Raw genomic sequence first — 19,209 nt, forward strand, 5'->3', positions numbered from 1 at the left:
TTCAATGTGCTCTCTTTTGGTCTCACCAGCCCCCCTTAGTTGTTCAAGAATGTGATGGCAGTGCTGACAGCACACTTTCAGAAGTCAGGGCTGCCAGTCTTCCCCTACCTCGATGACTGGCTGTTGAAGGCAGGCTCACTTAACGCTGCCATTAACCACCTCCAGACTAGGACGAACCTCCTGTCATCCTTGAGGTTCACTATCAATATGCCAAAGTCATACATGACTCCTTCTGAGATGCTTCTCTTCATCGTGGCCATTCTAGACAAGGTTCAGTTTTGTGCCTTTTCCCATGCAAAGAGTCCAGGACATTCAAGCTATGATCCTGATCTTTCAGCCTCGGTCCTGGATTTGTCTGGGTAGAGTGCTAGGCTGCTGGCCTTGTGCATCCTGCTGGTGAACATGCCAAGTTGCATTTGTGGGCTCTGCAGGGGGATCTGAAGCCCCAGTGGGCCCAACATTAAGGGAACCTCTCCAACCACATCCAGATTTCGGAGGAGACTGCAAACTATCTGCAGTGGTGGTTACTGAACTGCAATAAGGGCAGTGGTAGACGCCTCTCCATTCCCTACCCGGTGCTAAAGTATTTACCCATGTATCGCTTCTGGATTGGGATGGCATCTGTGAGAGGTGGAGATCAGAGGCCTCTGGTCCCTGGTGGAGTATCGGCTTCACATCAACCTTCTTGAGCTGAGGGCCATCCTCTTACCTCTAAAAGCCTTACTTCAATCCATTAAGGGGAGGCTGGTACAAGTGCTCTTGGACAAAACGACTGCCATTGTCATGTGGTACTACAACAAACCGTGTGAAGTGGGGGTCACAAACCATGTGTCAGGAGGCCTTGAATCTCTGCAAATGGCTGGCGTGTCAGGGTGTCTTCCTGGTGGTGAACCATCTGGCAGGATCACTGAATGCCAGGGTGTATGAGCTCATCCGCCAGCGCCTTGAGGTTTGAATGGCAGCTCCTTCCAGCAGTGGTACAAGGTCTCCTCCTCACATGAGGAGAATTGCGGCTCAATCATCTGTTCACCACCACCACGAACATGCAGAATCATTGTTTCTGCTTGTTGGAGTTTCCAAGGCGCATATATATATATATATATATATATATATATATATATATATCTCTTATATATATATATATATATGTCGTCTTAGCAGCCAGACATCCATTGACGAAAACTGAATGCACCTATCATTAGGACAGATTAGTGGTTTGGTGCAGAACACTCCATATTGACCCTCTCTATTCTAAGTTATCTGTTCTTTTGTTTGTTTTGTCTCTTGCCCAGCAAGGCCTTGCTTTGGGCACTGTTGAACTTTTGGCATTCCTGCGATTGCTTGATCAGCCGTCATGTCACAGGTTGTGCTGAGGTATTTTGAAGGGCTTCAACATCTCTTTACCCCTTCTACTTTTGCAATGCCCCAGTGGGACCTCAGTCTTGTCCTTAATTATTTAATCTTCCCCGTTTGAGCTGCTCCACACCTGTTCCATACGGCTCCTCACTATCAAAACTGTGTTCCTAATTACCATCACTTCAGCACAACATGTGAGTGAGCTTCAGGCTTTTTCTGCTCATCCACCATAAACCAGTTTCTTCCCTGATAAGCTGGTTCTGTGGACTACGGCATTCATTCTACTGAATCTTGTGACGCTATTCCACGTTAATCAAACCATCACTCTTGTCAGCGTTCTATGCTGTCCCTTACCCCTTTAAGTTTAAGGACCCCTAAAGAGCACTTTGCCCCTACAATTGTACCAAAGACCACTGGTGGATGATCAGTTCTTTGTAGAGTTCGCTGGAGGAAAAAAAGGCAAGGGTATGGAGAAGCATATCACCTCAAGTGTTTTGACAGTAGAATAAAAATGAAAATGTTTTTATTGTGGAAAGGCTTGGTCATCCAATTGGCAAACTCAGGATTACACCGTTCTGCATTGAGCACAGCTGAGGGGTTAGTGTGTAAGTGTGTAAATTGATACTCTATGTATCCAACAGCTTGTTATAGATTAGCTAGACTTGATTTTGAAGAGAAGGATTTTGAAGTCGAAATTAATGTAACAAGTGGCATTGTGCAACTTTTATAAAGTTGCCACTTTTGTTGCTTTAAATCACCTGTTCCCTTAATGGTTACACAAGGAGTTTGAGCCAGAGACCGCTTTCTGCCCTACTAGGGAGACGTGCTGATGGCTCCCAGGAAAGGAGACAATGGGGGCCGGCACTGGAGAGAAGTGTTACCTCCCCTTGCAGGAAGCCACACAGGTGATGGCCCAGAAGGAGCACTGTTTTGCTGAAACAGCCTTTGAAGAGCAAATAGGGAACACTTGAGAGCAGGGTAGCCCCATTGTTTAAGTAGACTAGCTGGCATACAGAAAGGAGTGGGGAAATCTGTTGTTAAACCATTTTTTCAGGGTGTGTGAAGCCCCCTAGATGGCCACATCTCTGGGTGGGGCTAGAGAGCTTTGAATGCCAAGAGAAGGGTTCTTCAAAGTTGGGAGTGGGCAGTAATGTGCATTTTGGGATAGTCAGATGCCACACTTCCCAGGAAGTGGTCATCAGGAGGGAGAGAGGAAACCTGGTAGCCCATCGGATACCAACCGCGTCTACCCTGAGGGCACTTTCTGAACATCAATAGGGAACCCCTGGCACCCAGAAACCAAATCTCAATTGTGTGAGAAAAAGGACTTCCCTGCTGCACCATGGAACTGACAGAGAGGCAACACCTGCATGGACTGAACCTGGTGGCTAGCAAAGAAGCAGGACTGTGCCTGCTGTGTTCTGCTTGTGAGATGTTGTTTCCAAAGCCCAGCCAAAGCAAAACGTCTCCAAGTGTCAGCTGGCTGATCTCCTGTTCACAGCACAGGGCCACAACAGCTGAGAAGTCTCTGGGGGCAATTTAGCACCCTAGAATCTTAAAACCACTGCCAACTACCACTGTGCAGCACCAAAGACCAGGACCCTGTGCCCAAAGTTGCACTCAAATTCGCTGAGCCCGAAAGAGTTGTTGGAATGCAATTTTGACACCCAGAAGCCCAGTTATTGCCCAGAGAAGGATTTGGCTGTGACCACACTCCTGGGCAAATGGCGACTGGACTTCTATCAGCACCAAGAGGACTTCAAGGGACGGGGACCTTGTGCTTATGGCCGCCTTACCCCCTACGCTGACCGAGGAGTAGCTGCAGTAAGGCCCCATTCATTGACTATATCGCATCCACAGCACTCTTGAGCATATATAGCATCCTTCATCCCTTGCATCAGGCCCACTTCCATATGAATACATTTGATATTGGATAAAGTGCTTGGAACTGCCTGGAGACTGCTTCATGTGTGGAGGTAACGGGTTCTGTGGACCTTGGGGTCTCGCTGCCTGGCTTTAGTTGGTCACCTAAAATGACACTAAGTGACCGCAATCCAAATAGACCAACTTTTTGATGAAAAAGTTTCTAAGTGTCAAATTTGTCGAGTTTGCCAGTGTTTGTCTGTGGTTGAGTGAAATGCTTTGAATTACTGTACAGTATAAATTCCATGTCTCTGGAACCCACTGTTGGATCTTTTTATTTATCGTGCCTAAAAATACATAAAAGTTTATCTTTCTAAATTGGTGTCAGATATCTTGAGTGTCTTGTCTATTTCTTCTTCAGATGTTTTGGTACTGTTCAAATACTTTACACTTGTTCGTTATGTAAGTCTTGCTGCTCAAAGTCACAGCTCTTAAGCGTGGGACTGAAGGCATGACATATTAAAACTGGTGCTAACTGGGTTGGTAAGTGTCTTACACAGTGAGGTTGCACAACCACATCATATAATAGACCCCATTTCTTCAAATGTGTTAAGTCACTTTCTAGAGACTTTATCTAGCTTCAGATTCTTCACCCACCCTCCCATCTTCCCAGGTTTATGATTGGAATCTACTTATTAATAAGCTGCCAAATATACAAATCCGCAGGCTGCTCTGTCAATTTTCTTTTGGGGCTCAATGCCTGGATATGCGGACAGTCTCGAAACCAGCAGATATTAGCGTGGCACCTGTATATGCGACCATACCTTTCCTGTGCGCAGAGGTACTATGGAAAGGTTTCCGGATCCACTCTAATGCCTTGTAGAATAATAAAAAGGTGAAGAACCTGCAGCTAGATAGTCTGTACCAGAAAGATTGTTACCAAAGGTAATTAACTTGTTCATCTGGTTTACTGTTTTGATTTTTGGCTCTTGCCTCACCCTGATCTAGTGTGTGTGCAGAGTCTTAAGATGTCTTTTGACATGGATGAGGACCTGGACCGGTTCTGTGACTTGGAGGGGGTGCACCAAGCATGCCCTCTTTTACTAGACCGTGAAATACTATCTGTGTTATGGGTTTAGCATTTAGATCAGTGGTGGTAGCGTACCATACTTGTATGTCCATAGTTGTGACCAGACATTTGTATCTGTCACTAGAGTGAAGACCTACTGGCACACCTGTATAAAATTGTTCATCGATCCCTAACCTCAATCCTAGTGCTAGCATCCCAAGTATATGTTGTGTGTTTGTGTGTGTCTCCTGTGCAGCCTATGCATTTTGTGTAAGAGTGAAGCAGAGTAATGGAGGCCTGTGTGATCAGTTTTTGTCTTGTGCACAAGATGGAAGTGAGGTTAGTTTCCCAGACATTTAAGGCATAATGCTTAGAGGGTTGAGACTGAGTCACTAAATTGGGGTTAAAGGAGGTAAGGCTCCTTTAGAAAGTCAATTAGGCCTTTTTTCTTAGAGAAGCTATTTATTTGTCTTCCTGTATCACTGCCACTTGATTGATGATGGACATGAACGGTGGGACATCACCTAGTCTTGCCTGTAAGGAAAAATATGTTTCTCTGACCTGAATGGCCTAGAAGCCAACCTGCCTGCTGAGAGAGGGAAGTGTCCACCAATCCTGCAAGAGGTGTTGCTGTCCAAGGAGAACCAGAAGCAGCTTGACTCCTGAAAATGTAAGGTCCACCAGAACAGGAAGACTGTGGACTGAGGAGAGCAATTTCCATGCCCTGAAGAATGTGGGTGCAGTTTCTTCATATGAATGGTTCTAGGCTGAAACCACAATAAGAATCTGTGTCTCGGAGGACTCAGCTAGTGCATCAAAGAACTTTGCTTGAGTGAACTGCTGCATCAGAAAAATCGTGCCAGAGGTGGACTGCAGTACGTCAGAGAGTGTGCTTGAGGAGAACCTTCCTGCTTTGGCCTCCGACTCCTATGTCTACTTCCCTTTATATCACCTGACACTAGAAGTGGGTTAGTTGCTAGCCAGAGGCCTGTATCATCAGCAGAGCCCTGCACTCCTGCAAGGACTCTGGGTGGCAGCTTCCTCTTCTTTCTGCTGTGGCCTCTGTCTGAGTGTGGAAAGAACCTGCAGCTAATATGCCTCTACGTAGAAGAGTGGGCAAAAAGAAAGAAGAGTGTTCTAGGGTCCCGCTGGCTGACCGAGGAGGACTGAAACTCTACCATAGTGAAAACTGTAACACAGGGACTGTTTAAAATAACTGAGAACAAGACGATTCAAATTGTGACCCGAACCTTGATACCTGTCCTAGAGAGCTCTAACACAGAAGAGGAGATCTACCTAATTCCGGAAAGGAGGATGACCAACAATATGGGGAACAGGACCATTGACCAGTAAAGTAATAGTAGCTGAACCTTTATGCACATATTAAAGTACTTTTCTTTCCCAAAGTAAGGCTGTGGGTTGGACATTCAGTGGTTGCACTGCTGGGTGATTGAATTATGAGGTGTGTACCCCAAAACTACCTCTCTGACAAGCCTGTAAGTGCTAGTCATTGCTACCACTGAGATGCAAGTGCTAAATGGGTTGTACTTGGCCCAGATTTGCAGAACCATGGTCGGACTGACCCCGGGACATAAAAGGGAAATGACTCCAGCTCTAGCAGCCGAGGCACAGTAAGATCTGCTTGCCCCTTGACCCCTCCCCCCGACCACAGTCCGACAACTGTATATATTTTTAAAAAATCACTGTATTATACAAGTTCATTGCATTTATTTTCCAAATTTAGAAAAATATTTTGTAATCATTTGTGATTTGATCCAATTAGATAGTTTATGAGTTCCTGTCAAGTCTCACAATTTATATCTTCCAATAATGGTTAAATATATCTGTCCCTGTGTTTTAAAAACTTTCTAGAAGGTTAACCAACCACAGTTGTATGCGAAACCCTCATTGAGTATGGTGTTCAGCCTGGATACAGCTGTTCAGACAAAGCCAAAATAGTGAATGCCGATTCAAACACAAACACCCTACTACGGATAGCTTTTAACTGTATCAAACCTGTGACACACCGAACCTACATTAAGAAACAAAGTTGATACCAGTAGAGAACTGAATACTGTAAATAGTGTTTAGCCTATGGAAAGATTTAATTCTATACCTCAGTGATTCAAACTGTGAACCTCTTGTGAGAAATACATCTCAGAGTGTTTAAAGGAATCTATTAAGAACAGTGTAGAGCATATGCAGCAGCAGTTAAAAAACACTATTTGCTCAAAAATAACCAAGATCGGAAGGTTCTAAAGATCATATTACCTGATTCCTTCTTACTGTGGTGAAAACTTTACAGATGGCCCTTCTGAAGCAAAATAATCATGCGTACATAGGTTAGCACCTGGTGCACACGCTCTTCCTTTTTAAGTATAAATTATCATGCTAACACAATTCTCTCTAATAATTCAAGGCTGCTGACAAAAGTTAGTATCTACTACGTGGAATGTTTCTCCTGTTGGAAACGTTTTCCGCAGAAGCAAAAAGTTGTGTGGCACATAATGAATACAAGTCAATTGTTACTTGCACACAGCATTACTCTTGAACGCAAACAATTAATAACATGTTCAGTACCTCCACACAGCTATGGTGCTTTAGGAGAACACTTGGTTCGTAAGCACTTGCAACCATTAGCTGCACCCAAGCTGTACAAAATTACATAGAAAAGTAATAAGGTAATTTACCTGCCACTAGGTAAACTGCAAAACAAGCTTGCACACTCATTGGATGATGTCATCAGTGACATCATTTGATCTACCATCAGTGATGTCATAAATGATGTCATGTGAGGTCATAAGTAATGCATGGCGGGGCCGCAAGTTAGTTTGTGCTGCTAACTATAACTGGTGAGTTTCTGTGTTTTTTTCTTTTTTTTTTTTTTAGTTCAAATCATTGACACTGACAAATTCACTAACAACTTTACTTCAACCTTGTTTTTTTCAGTGATTTTCTATTATTATTTTTTTTGAAATTGAAAACAGATCTTTTATCACACCTAACCATAACGTTACTTTAACCTTTGTCCTTTTTAAGGGAATTTCTAGGTTTTTTTTCTTTAACATAAAGTAATAAATAATAACCATACGTAAATGCAACGCCCCGCCTCACACAGCCTTCACCTGTGCATGGTTGATGGTTGAATGCAGAGCCTGCAGCCCTCCCCTCAGAGCCAACCCCACACTGCGAACAGCCCTAGCCGGTGCAAAGTGGGCGATTGACCATAGGACCTGGCCCTGGGGACCCCATCCAACAGGGCTTTTTTGTTCTTTTAATTCAAGGGAAGGAGGCCCCTTATGGACCTTCTCCCTCAACCAGTTTTAACCCCTGAGATCCCATCCATAGGGTCCAGCCTGCTTGTCTGGTGAGGGGGGCACACATCCCCCCCTCCCCCAGACAGACTAATGCCCCCCCCAGGCACCCCATCCCCTGTGCCCTTCCACAATTATTTTGACCCGCTGTCAAAAAGTGGAGTGTTTGCTGTGACAGATGCAGCCAAGCCACAGCAAACACCTATGTCCCAGTAGTGGGCACCCTGACACATAGCAGGAGCTGGCCTCGGGGGGGTGGGGCCGCAGTGTCCAGGGCCATCAATGGCTCCACATGTATATCCCCAGGAAGCTGGTGATCCCCGGGGCTAGTGGGAGTCCAAAACGGCCTCCTTAATTATTTCTAATATAGCCCCGGGGAGGTGGTGGTTCCCAGGGCTGTGGTGGAACTAGCCAGGTTACACTGGACTTTGTTTTTCAGATATATATATATTAGAGAGAGAGAGGTTCATAACTTTGAGGAAATTTACGGGCACTCTCTGGGTCCATAGTTCATTACGTTTATTAGATTAAATGCGTTTCGGCTACGCGCCTTTCTCAGTGTTTGCAAATCAAGTTAAACGGACACAATTTCAATACATTACTTGTTTACACAGTTGTGGTCGTAAACAGAGAGAGTGCTATACTTATTCAATCACATACATAGCGGCCATATTGCATATACCAATGCTTGCTGAACAGATCTCACAATTCTATAAATTACAAGCTTTTTTCCCCATCTTCATCAATGATTGACAAGTGTTATAATCAAAACAGTACAAATGCAATCAACATGCTAAAAATATAATGTTGAATTGGCTAATTTTACATACTATATCTTCTCAATGAGTTACATGATGGCCATGTTGTGTGTACCGCTGTGTTCTATCCAGATCTCTTATCTTAGTTAAAAACTGCTGTGTTTTGTTTTCCCCCATTACTAAAATATTTTTTTATCAAAATGAAATAAAATCATATTCATTGAGCATGATAATCATTTTACTTTCAATATGATAATTCAGTATATCTTATTATATATTGCTATACATAATATATACATACTATATAGTATAATAAAATAAAACAGTAAATATTGAGCATTATCATAATCTTGCCTTCAGTATGATAATTCAATTCAGTATATATAATGGACAACTTCAAAAAAGTCCATGTGAAGTCAAATCACATCCAGGATTTATAAGTTTTACTATATAGCTAACATCTCTGTGCAATGCACTCATTTTATCATTTTGTTCCATGATCAGGCAATCAACATCACAATCTCGCCTTGAATAAGCTATTTAGTGCAAAATAGCAAAACCAAACTATGTATACAGTTTCCCTAGTGACCACACTGATATCAACCTGTCACAGTTTTAGCTTATAGGAGTTAATGTAATATATCACAAATCCCATTTTCTCAAAGTAAATTGGTGTCCGGGAACTCTCTCCATGTAACAGGAGGATTGTTGGCAATATATATATATATATATACATATATATATATATATATACATATATATAGAATTTTTTTTTTTTCACTCACTAAAAAAACAAAGGTTACAGGGACGTTAGGAAATAGAATTTAGAGAAATTACAGGGACGTTAGTTAGGCTCGCATTTTAAACATACAAAACCAAAGAAATTCACCTGTTATAGTTACTTGAAATAACTCTTAACTGTAATTCTTGCCCTAAGGTAACTATAACTCATGCCCTGGTCTTGCACAGTTTTCTCATCAATAATTGTACAGCAAATGTTGTAGTGATATTATCAATGATGTTACTAAACATGTAATCATTGCTGTAATATTTAGTGAAATTAGCAGTGCATGGCGAGAACAAGAGTTAGCTACTTGAAATAACTGTAACAAGTGAATTTTGCTGGTTTTGTACATTTAAAATGTGAACCTAACTATAATGTCACTCTAACCTTTTAGTTTTTTTAAGGGAATTTTTGTGGTTTTTAAAATTCAATTTCCTAAGTATAACATCACTGTAACATTTGTTTTTTTCAGTGACTTTCTATTGTTTTTTTTAACGGAAAGTAATTTTAAGTATGTAACCCAAACTGACTTAGGCATTTGCGGCAGAGGTTGGCCGCAGGACCTGGCCTGAAGCCAACCCCCAATAACCACGCAGCCATGCATGTGGGGGTTGGCCGCAGGGCCTGGCCTCAATCTACCCCACTGGAGTACTTTCTACGGGCTAATTAGTAAGTGCTAACTTGTTGAGTAAATGTATAGTGCATCTGCTACACTACAGCTGACTAAATGTCTCCAGTGACCTTGTGTGTTTGTAACTTTGCCAGTGTGATTGTTCCTCAAGCATCACCATCAGATAGCTTTACAAGGTGGAACTGCTCTAAATGCAGCCATCTGTGTGCTGGAGCAATAGTTTCATCTCTTTCCCTGCCTGCATGACAGCGGGTGAGGAAAGAGATGAAAACTCCGCTCCCAGCAAGCAGGAGCAGGTTTAATGCTCCTGCTTGCTGGAAGGAGAGTTCTGGTTGCTTTCGCTTGGCGGGAGCTGTCAAACCTTGAAGGTATCATTGCGGCTTCGATAATGAATCATGTCTTTAAACATAATTGTAGTAAAATATATAATTCAGTACATGCTGATGATTTCTAAAATGGCCAATCAGATACACCAATTCAAATGAGAAAACATCAGAATACGGTTGCCATAGACGCTGGCAACAGTACAAATAAATAAATAAAGAAGTTGTGGAAATTTGAAGAGATGTTAATATTTACATTGGTTTATAATTTAATGTGGCCACAATAAAGAAAAAATGTAAATTAGCATTGTGGTTCTGATAACAAACTATGTTTAACAAATTAACCTCAGTTAAATATATGACCTAATAAATGTAGAGACCATTTCAAAATGGCCCCCATAGACACACGGATTGTAATGAGTTTTAAAACGAACCTCCCGGTGTGAGGGTTCACCTAAGAGGATATAAGCGGCGTGAGAGTACAAGACAAGATTTGCAGGAGCGTCGTCAGTGGAGTTTTGTTATGAAGCATGTTATGCGTCTTGACTGTGAGGTAGGAGTTCTGGTTGAATGAAAATATAATCATTGTGACATCTATATGATAGAGCTTTATATAATCAATTTGGATGATATCGGAACGACGATGTATAATTAAATGAATCCTATTCTGTCTGAAATTAAGTTTAATAAAATCTTTGGAAATAAGGATTGTAATTCAGATCATGAGCTACGCTTCTCAAATAAAATTGCAGTAAGATATGACTTAACAAAAGCTTAGGAGGTTTAATATGGCCGTCGTTGATACACTGATGTATATTAGAAAACAGAGCAACGCGATTGTTATAGCCGTCAGCATGTATATAAAGAATAAATATTGAATTTAGGTAAACTTGACGAAAGATCAAAATTTACTTTGGTAATCTATCCAATTTGGCCATAATTAAGAAGAGAGAAATAAAAAAATCTCTTCTGGGTTAGAAATCAGTATTGAGGTAAACACGACCTAATAAAGGCAGAGGACATTTCAACATGGCTGCCATAGATACATCGATTACAACGAGGCCTGAAAGGAACTTTCTGGGTGTTAATTTCTAATTAAGATCATATCAGTGGTGCGAGAGAATACGATGAGATCTATAGGAATGTTCCCAAATGGAGTTCTGTTACTGGGCAAGTTAGATAATTGGGCCGCATGGTAGGAGCAAGTTAGATTAAAATAAAATATAACTATCACAATACCAGATCTGAATCTGTATGACAGAGCATTATAGAACTGATTAGATTGATATTTGAATGATTATGAAAAATTAAATGTTTAATCGATATCCGATGTCTCGACAAACGCTTGTAATAATGGGGCTTTACTGGTTTCAAAAGCACTACAGCAGTAGATTTCAATATGGCCGCCACACTCTGTATTGATGTGTAAACAGTTTGTCAGTATATCCCTCTATCCTATATTCTTCAAATTCCCGATATGTGATTTTTACTGGTTTCAGACCAGTTATGAAAACTTACCTTGATACAGTAGCTACGTCAAATATATGTATTATTTTGGCATTCATAGAACTTTGTAAATTGGGTTTAGGTACCTAATATAGTAGCTATGGATGTGAGCATTTGAATTATGGATAGAATATAGGTGCCTAGAATGAAAATCATATTACTAAATCATATGACAATATTTCTTGTCTAATATATTTTGGATTAAGGGGTACCCTTTTTTCTAATGGGCACTAAAACAACAAAGTTATGCAATATTAAAAACAGTAATATTTGGTTTGTTTATAATGTATTGACTACTATACAGAACAGTCGTCAGTTTGAAATGTCAACTTGTTTTTATTCCTTCTGTCTCTGGGTCACATACTTATTATTCAAATGAAATTCAGATTGTGGTAACAGCAAAACTGAAATATTCATGTATATACATATAGTAAATATGCAAGAGGAGAGTAAAATATATATGCTCCATTATTAATGGTTATTAGTTCTTTACAAGAAACATAGATTTATAGGATAATTAATACCACAATTTAATAATATTGTAAAATGATGGCGACTTTAGCATGTGACTAACATGTTTAATGGAATTCTGGATGTACAGCATTTTAGGATAAAGATATAATTTTGTATTCAATTATGGTTTTATATGTTTATATATTTTGAGCCCTGAAGAAGTACGTTAGGATGAAACGCGTTGGCTATGGATTATTAATCTTCAACATGAATGAATAAAGAACAATAATTTTAACAAGACTGGATTGTGGAATTATGTGACATATGAGTCAATTTGAGAATATAGGAAAATAATTTTTTGGATACTAACAGATACGGCTGTGTGCTGGGTCTCGTTTGCAATGTTTTAAATCAGATTTTCTGGTTATCTGAGACCTAGGGGGCTGGCCCTCAAGACCCGAGCACAAATAGCATCATCAATTGTATATGTAACTAAATACAAAGGCGCAGCAATGATCACTTCGACCCCCATCCTATATTGAGAGAATATATATATATATATAATATATACTGCAAGTCATTTCATATTTTTGGCATTATGGTTCATGCTCTTCAATCTAGATGGTAACATGGTCATTTTCATAGTCAGTAGATCTGTATTGCAGGGCATGAATGCCTATGACAGTGAGTTTCTGAAGCAACCCATCCTTTATTTCCAAGGTTACCTCTGATTTTCATATCTTTTTGTATGAACTACTGTTCTAGTTTTTTTTTTTTTTCCGTTTATAGTGGCGTATCATTTCTAAAATATTTAGACACTAAAGTTGATAATCCGTAATTCTTTTAAAACTCTCATAGAATTCATACAGGTTAAAACAGACTGCTTTTTAATTGCAGCATTATTAAAATATTTAAGTATATTGTTCATTTAGGTGAATGCTTTCTGTTTCTATGGTGTCAGTAGTGTTGATGAATTTGTTTAATTATTCCCCAACTGGCTGAGACAAAGAAATATGTCAGGTGTTATTATATGGCTCACTAAATGGACTTCTCTTCTGTGTAATCTTATCTGATTAATGCATACAACTTCTTTGAATCTCTAGTAAACACAAAAAATAAATGTGTGTATCTTACCATTTTCTCTGTTCTGATTTTTTTTTTTATAGTTGATCAAATGTATTGGGAAGTCATGCAGTTGAGAAAAGAAATGTCACTGGCAAAGCTTGGATATTATAAAGAAGAACTTTAATGAAGGAATATGCACGAATTTAACTGAAGGATCAAGTTGTACCTCTGAAATTACTTTTTTTATTTATATTTATTCCCAAGGAGTGGGTCCAAAATCTCATTTTCTTCCTTTCCTCTAATTGCACTAAGAAGTACTGTGATTATTTGAAACCGACCTATGCTGTTGTGCTCTTACATATGAACTGTAGTTAAACCATGACAAGCACTTACAGGTGCTGCAATTGTAAATTAAGGTTGCTAAGAAACAATCTAATGAATTAAATGTTAGTTTGAACTCTGTGTGTGGGGTGTTTTGTGTTTACTTTCAAGGATAGGTGTGTTACATGTTGTGCAGTGTTATCTGAGTATCAAGCAGATATGAACCACCATTATAAACAACACATTTTTTATTATTTTATTATTGGTTTTCATGTCATTGACCAGCTTCAGAGGGCTTAGTATTCAACCTGTAGAACTGTAACAGAAGCATGAAACGGTGCAGTATTGCAAGCAAAAGTAGAAAAACACAAGTTACACATTGTTTAAACAGGTGTGTATTTGTTTGTTTAAGCAGATCATGTATGGCCAAGCCTCCAGAGATGTAGGTAAACCATTCCAAATCCAAGCACATTTTCCAACAAAGATTTTCTTTCAGCGTGTCTTTGTCCTGGTTTAGGTGAGATGAGCTACAAGATCACCTTCGACCAGAGGGTTTTGGATGGAACATAGTAAGAAGCAAGGAGATTTAGGTATTTAGGAAGAGTGTTTCATTATCTTTCTAACTTGCAACATAGTACCTTGCGTGTGGTATTTTCTGGTTTATGGGGAGACACTAAAGATCTAGTAGTGCAGCAGAGGCGAGGTAAATGTGAAAAAAGAGCCTGGCTCATAGTTTGCAAATGTGGAAATTTGTAGATCCATTTTTCTTGAAGACTTAGATAAATAACTTTACAGTAATCTGTTCTTGAAACGTTAACTGATTGAACAAGATTTGCTTAACGTTGCCATGGAAATAAGGGCATATGTTTCAGTTTTAGCTGATAATGTTGCATTTTTAATGATTTGAGAATGAAAGAGTGATAAGAATGGAATGTCACTCCCACATTTCAAACTTCAGAAGTTAGTGTGAAATGGGCTTTTAGTTTAGGAGGTCAAAAGGACTGATTAGTGGGTATGCATTTTGTTAATTATTTCATTTATAGATGTATTCATTCCTAGCCAAATCTGTCCCTTCAGGATTCACTGACGGAGAGAAGCCAAGTACTTGACTGATGGCCAATTATTCCCAATTACACTTAACATACTAGGGAGTTAGCAAATATCTGTACATCATGGATATAAATCGGAGTTGGCTTAAGTAGGTGTCAAACAGTATTGCCACAACTGCAGATCCTTTTGGAAAACAAATGGGGCGTCTTTAGGATAACAAGGTAAGTAAATGAACTTGGCTTTTTAAAACCGATCAGGGAAGAAGTAAGTCAGTTCAGTGCAGTGCCTCTGATTCCAAAGTCATATCAGTGTCTAACAGTCGAGATTTTGTGAGTGTGTTGATTTTCAAGATCTATAATCTTACAAGTTAAAGGACCCTTCTCTAACTTTGACCACAGCAGTTTTGATGGAATTGTCTGAGCAGAACCCAAACTGCTTAATGCCACATTGTTTCTGAAATTCTTTGTAGAATTCTACTTTGGTATTTGAGTAATTTTATAGGAGGAGCTTCTTTAGAAGGTCTGTAGTTAGCTAGTGTTAGCGGGGACCTCTCAATTTTACAATTAGACCGAGACCCACCTTTGGCTGAGAGGGGCAGGCATGTCGCAGGGACTAACAAATGTATAGTTCCCCAAATAACATTTCATAATTGCCCTAGGTGCCTGTCCCAACATCTGTGGCCCCTTCCTATGCAGTATTCCCCCGGGGACATACTCCCTAAGGTGGTTTGCCTCCCAAGCTGAATACTCTGCATGCATTTAGCAGACTGACTTATCCTATCAATTTATACTTATCAAAGCATGTATATTCTTATCCAACTGCCTAATCTCCTTATTCACACAGTCAGTCTTCCCCACTCAGGCAGTCTTTTATTCCCAGCTTCTACTGTTAGCAAGTATCTCACAGCTACCATGTTCCCTTTTGACTGTGTCCTGCAGCACTTCCAACTATGGGACCAAGAGGAGATACACTCAGAGTATTTACGTTCTTATCGCAGGCTAGCTTGTCACAGCATATAGGCACTCACCAATAACTCTTAAAACAACACCTCTCTAAGTAGGCACATTCCACCATCCCCTCTTAGAGTGTAGCCCCTTTTCCATCACATCTAATACAACAAATGTCTTCTCGTAGCCCTTCAACATAGTCTCCTACAATGGAGCACACATCCCAGTGCCATCCAAAAACAGTCTATCTTGCTCCTCAAACCATTATCTTTCAGACAAACACAGATGTCTTTGTTCTTCCCAGCTCGCACTTGCACCAGTCCCCAAGGTCCAGTAAAATACAGCAGGAGGAAGATTCTTCTCCTACCTAGCAGTCCGGACATGGTACACACTTCCCCTCAAGCTCAGGCAGACTGCATGAGGAAGGACCTCAAGACCTGGCTCTTCGACTGAGCAGCATGTCTTCATTCAGCACCTTGAGACCCTATAGGTGATCAGCTGCACTTTACAAATCCTTGATTGATTGAATGAATGAAAAAAACAGCACACTAGAAGGTCAGAAGAAACCACACCCCACACCAGCAGATCACCTCAAACTCTAAAAGAACATGTCATAAGGTTACACTATCAGCACTTCAATATCTGAGTAGTGGGTCCTTGTTACACAGATTCTGAACAACATGCAACTCCTCTATAGAATAAACTGGAGAGCTGAACTGTTACTGAAGGTGTAAGTTTCTGATGGATACTTCTACCAGCAAATTCCTCATTGTTAGAAGAATCTCAGACGTCTGACTGAATTTGTAAACTTCAAAGCTCTCACGTCGCTGGTAGGGCGTGCTGGCTTCAGATGACCTAGGAAGTGATGTCAACTCAGAAGCCATATAATGTCTGCCCGGCACAACATCAGTTTTCCTTTTTTCCATGCCTTTGACACAGATCAGGAGCTTGCTCTCCCCATAGAGTTGCCAGCTTTTCCTCTCACATTTTTTTTTTCTGTGTGGTATCACATCCCTACCTAAGCTTTACAGCTTCAAGCCCTGTAAGCACTGCAAGGGACACATGTCTAAGCTATTTATCTTTGGTGCTTAGGAGCTGACCACAATTCTCATCACTGCGACTCCTGTTGCAGTATGAACCCAAAGGCCGTCAAGAAGCAGGAGGCCAAGCTATTTATGGCCAGAACCTGTGAAGAGTCATAGTCATCACTTTCGACCCTGCTCGAGATCACCTTCCTTTTCCAAGACTAACTGGAAGAAACATAAACATAAGAAGCACTCGGTGAAAGTTAGTTCTCCCAGGAGGCCCTGGACTTCCACGGAATTCTCCTCTTCCGGACCCAGAGTTAGTCGCCTTAGAGCCCAATGAGCCCATTCCTGGCAGCTTTCCTAGCATTCCTAGCTGACCCCGGAGTTTGATCTGCTGGCACCTGTACCTCATTTACCATCTACCCTGTTGCCATCAATGACTTTGCCAGAGTCTCCCCGGCCACAGGCACAGGTCCAGTGTCCTTCCTGAATGCCATATTCAGTATATTCACCTGGAATTAACCAAGCCCCATGTTCATGCCATGACCCCGCACAACATCCACCCAGTTGCCCCAGCGCTAACCCTGACCACAGTGGCCAACTATGCACTCCCACCGTCAAACCTGTGGCCGAGTTTCCCCAGGAGTTACCAACCCCACTTCACTGGAGCCGCAAGCGGAGCAGAGGATGACATAAACCCCTCTCCTCCACATGGAGAATCAAAACAACACCAATCCAGGAGGGAAAGATTAAATGTTGCTCAAGGAATAGTTTTACAGAGAAAGAATACACAAATTACTTGGTTCCGACTATGATCCTTCATATTTATGTGAGGAAGAAACGATTGAGAACCCAACCTGTCTGTTGGTGCATTATGTCCACGCCTTGTTGAGAATGACACAGGCGATTGTTTCTCGTGTTCAATTTCTGTAAGTCCACTTCCGGGAAGTCCTTACAGATGGCGTAAATGCCGCTTGACATATGAACAAGTAAGGCTTTCATATAGTGGACTCTCTGTCCTGTTTCAGATGCACTTTGGTTGCCATCAGATGACAAGCCAGGCTCAGGACCTCAGGCTTCTCGTCAGACAAGCAAGCCCAATTGATGGATCTTCTGTTCATTGTCACAAAGATATTTGGCAAGAAAGCAGACACAGCATATGAAAGAGTTGAATCCAGTAAAGCCACAGCACACTCATTAGGCCTCCAACAAAACTAGCCTCAATGAGACTACAATCAATTCCGCAATTTCTATAAAGAGTTTTCCTTCAGGCAGCAGCAGGCCTATCAGCTGCAAGGACACTGTTTTGCTTTTCACTAATGACTGAGCTGACAAAAATCTCTGGAATGCACTTCTTAATCCAAAGAAGACATTTATTATTTCACTGTGCGAGGTTCCTAAAAGCAGATTAGCATGTTGAAAGCACACGTTTAAAAATAGTCACAACAATTAAATGAAAACATACCAAAATGATTTTCCACTGCAATATACACAGCACATATATGTATCTATATTATAATGCAAATCAAATAATGAATTAAAAATGCATCACCGTAGGGCCTGCCATGTGCTTCATCTTTTGCATGCCAGCAAGATGATGACCCTGTTTGACTGCGAAATAGAAAGAGATCTCAACCCTCATGGGAAATATATCAGGCAACTGACGTCTAAAATCCTGATTGAGGCCACTGACCCTCTCACTGTCGCACCAGGTCTTTTTATATCTTAAAGAACCAAAGGAGCTTTCGGGAAAAAAACCCTTGCAAGAAGTATTCAAACATGCTGGCTAGTTTAAGTATGCTTTGAAAATAACACATTGAGGTTTGGCCACAATTCCAAGATGTGAAGTCAAAACTTCTGTCTTAGTACACCCTTATCAACCAAAGCCCCTTGGTGAGAAAAAGCACGAAAACAAGACAGAATGCACAGTTTACAATGTGGAAAATTACAGGCAGCCTTTAACATGGCAGTGTCTAATGCTGCGATAAAGTCAATAGGCAGAATTAATCTAAGGCTAAACTGAATACTAAATGTATTCTGTAACTGGTGAACACTAGACAGCTAATCCAGGTGCAAAGTGGTGCAACACAAAGTCAGTGGTAACAACACATATTTTACTACAGACACCCTTCCCAAAAACCCATTGGTTTGTTAATACTAGGGCTGAGGCAAAGGTAGAGGCCCTCCAGCAAGCCACCCTCTCCTCTTCTTCCCCTGCATCCCTCCACCCCCGCCTCCTCACCTGGTAAGCAGTTCTAGTTCTCTCCCCCACACACACCTGAAGCCACAGGGAAATTAACTTCTTCTTCTTAAAGAAAAAGTTTAAGATGCTGACACTAGCTCAAGTACTACTGGCATTGGAATTTGGATACTGGATGGTTTCACTTGCCCTGCAGAATGTACTTGCATATTCATGTCCTGTGGTCACACCAGCAGTACTTGTGCTTTGTGGTGGTTTCTACACACTACCAATTTGGGGTACTTCCCTTTGGCTTAACATAGGCACCTCAAATCTTCACAAAGGTGGTGGCAGTGGTTGCAGCCTATCTCAGAATGTTGGGCATCTCCATCTTTCCAGACCTGGCCAACTGGCTAAACAAAGCAAGTTCACAGCATCTCTGCAGTTCCACGTAGGCTCTTCCATCGAGCCCAACTCTCATCTGGCCCTTCCAACAACTCAAGTTCTGGACACCAGGATTCTCCATGCCTTTTATCCTTTTGTCTGTGACATCCAGGAAATT

General features: G+C 41.0%; 1 protein-coding gene across 1 annotated transcript in view; it reads left to right on the top strand.

The window, feature by feature from the left end:
• The window catches only part of RAB3IP (RAB3A interacting protein), a 251,761-nt gene extending 238,177 nt beyond the window's left edge, over positions 1–13,584 (top strand). The window contains exon 11 of the mRNA XM_069228325.1: positions 13,224–13,584. Within this exon, the coding sequence (XP_069084426.1) occupies positions 13,224–13,306 (83 nt within the window). The 3' untranslated portion in view covers positions 13,307–13,584. The remainder of the gene's footprint in view (positions 1–13,223) is intronic.
• The last annotated feature ends 5,625 nt before the right edge of the window (positions 13,585–19,209 follow it).

This window comes from Pleurodeles waltl, chromosome 4_1 (assembly GCF_031143425.1).
Source record: "Pleurodeles waltl isolate 20211129_DDA chromosome 4_1, aPleWal1.hap1.20221129, whole genome shotgun sequence".
Lineage (NCBI taxonomy): Eukaryota > Metazoa > Chordata > Amphibia > Caudata > Salamandridae > Pleurodeles > Pleurodeles waltl.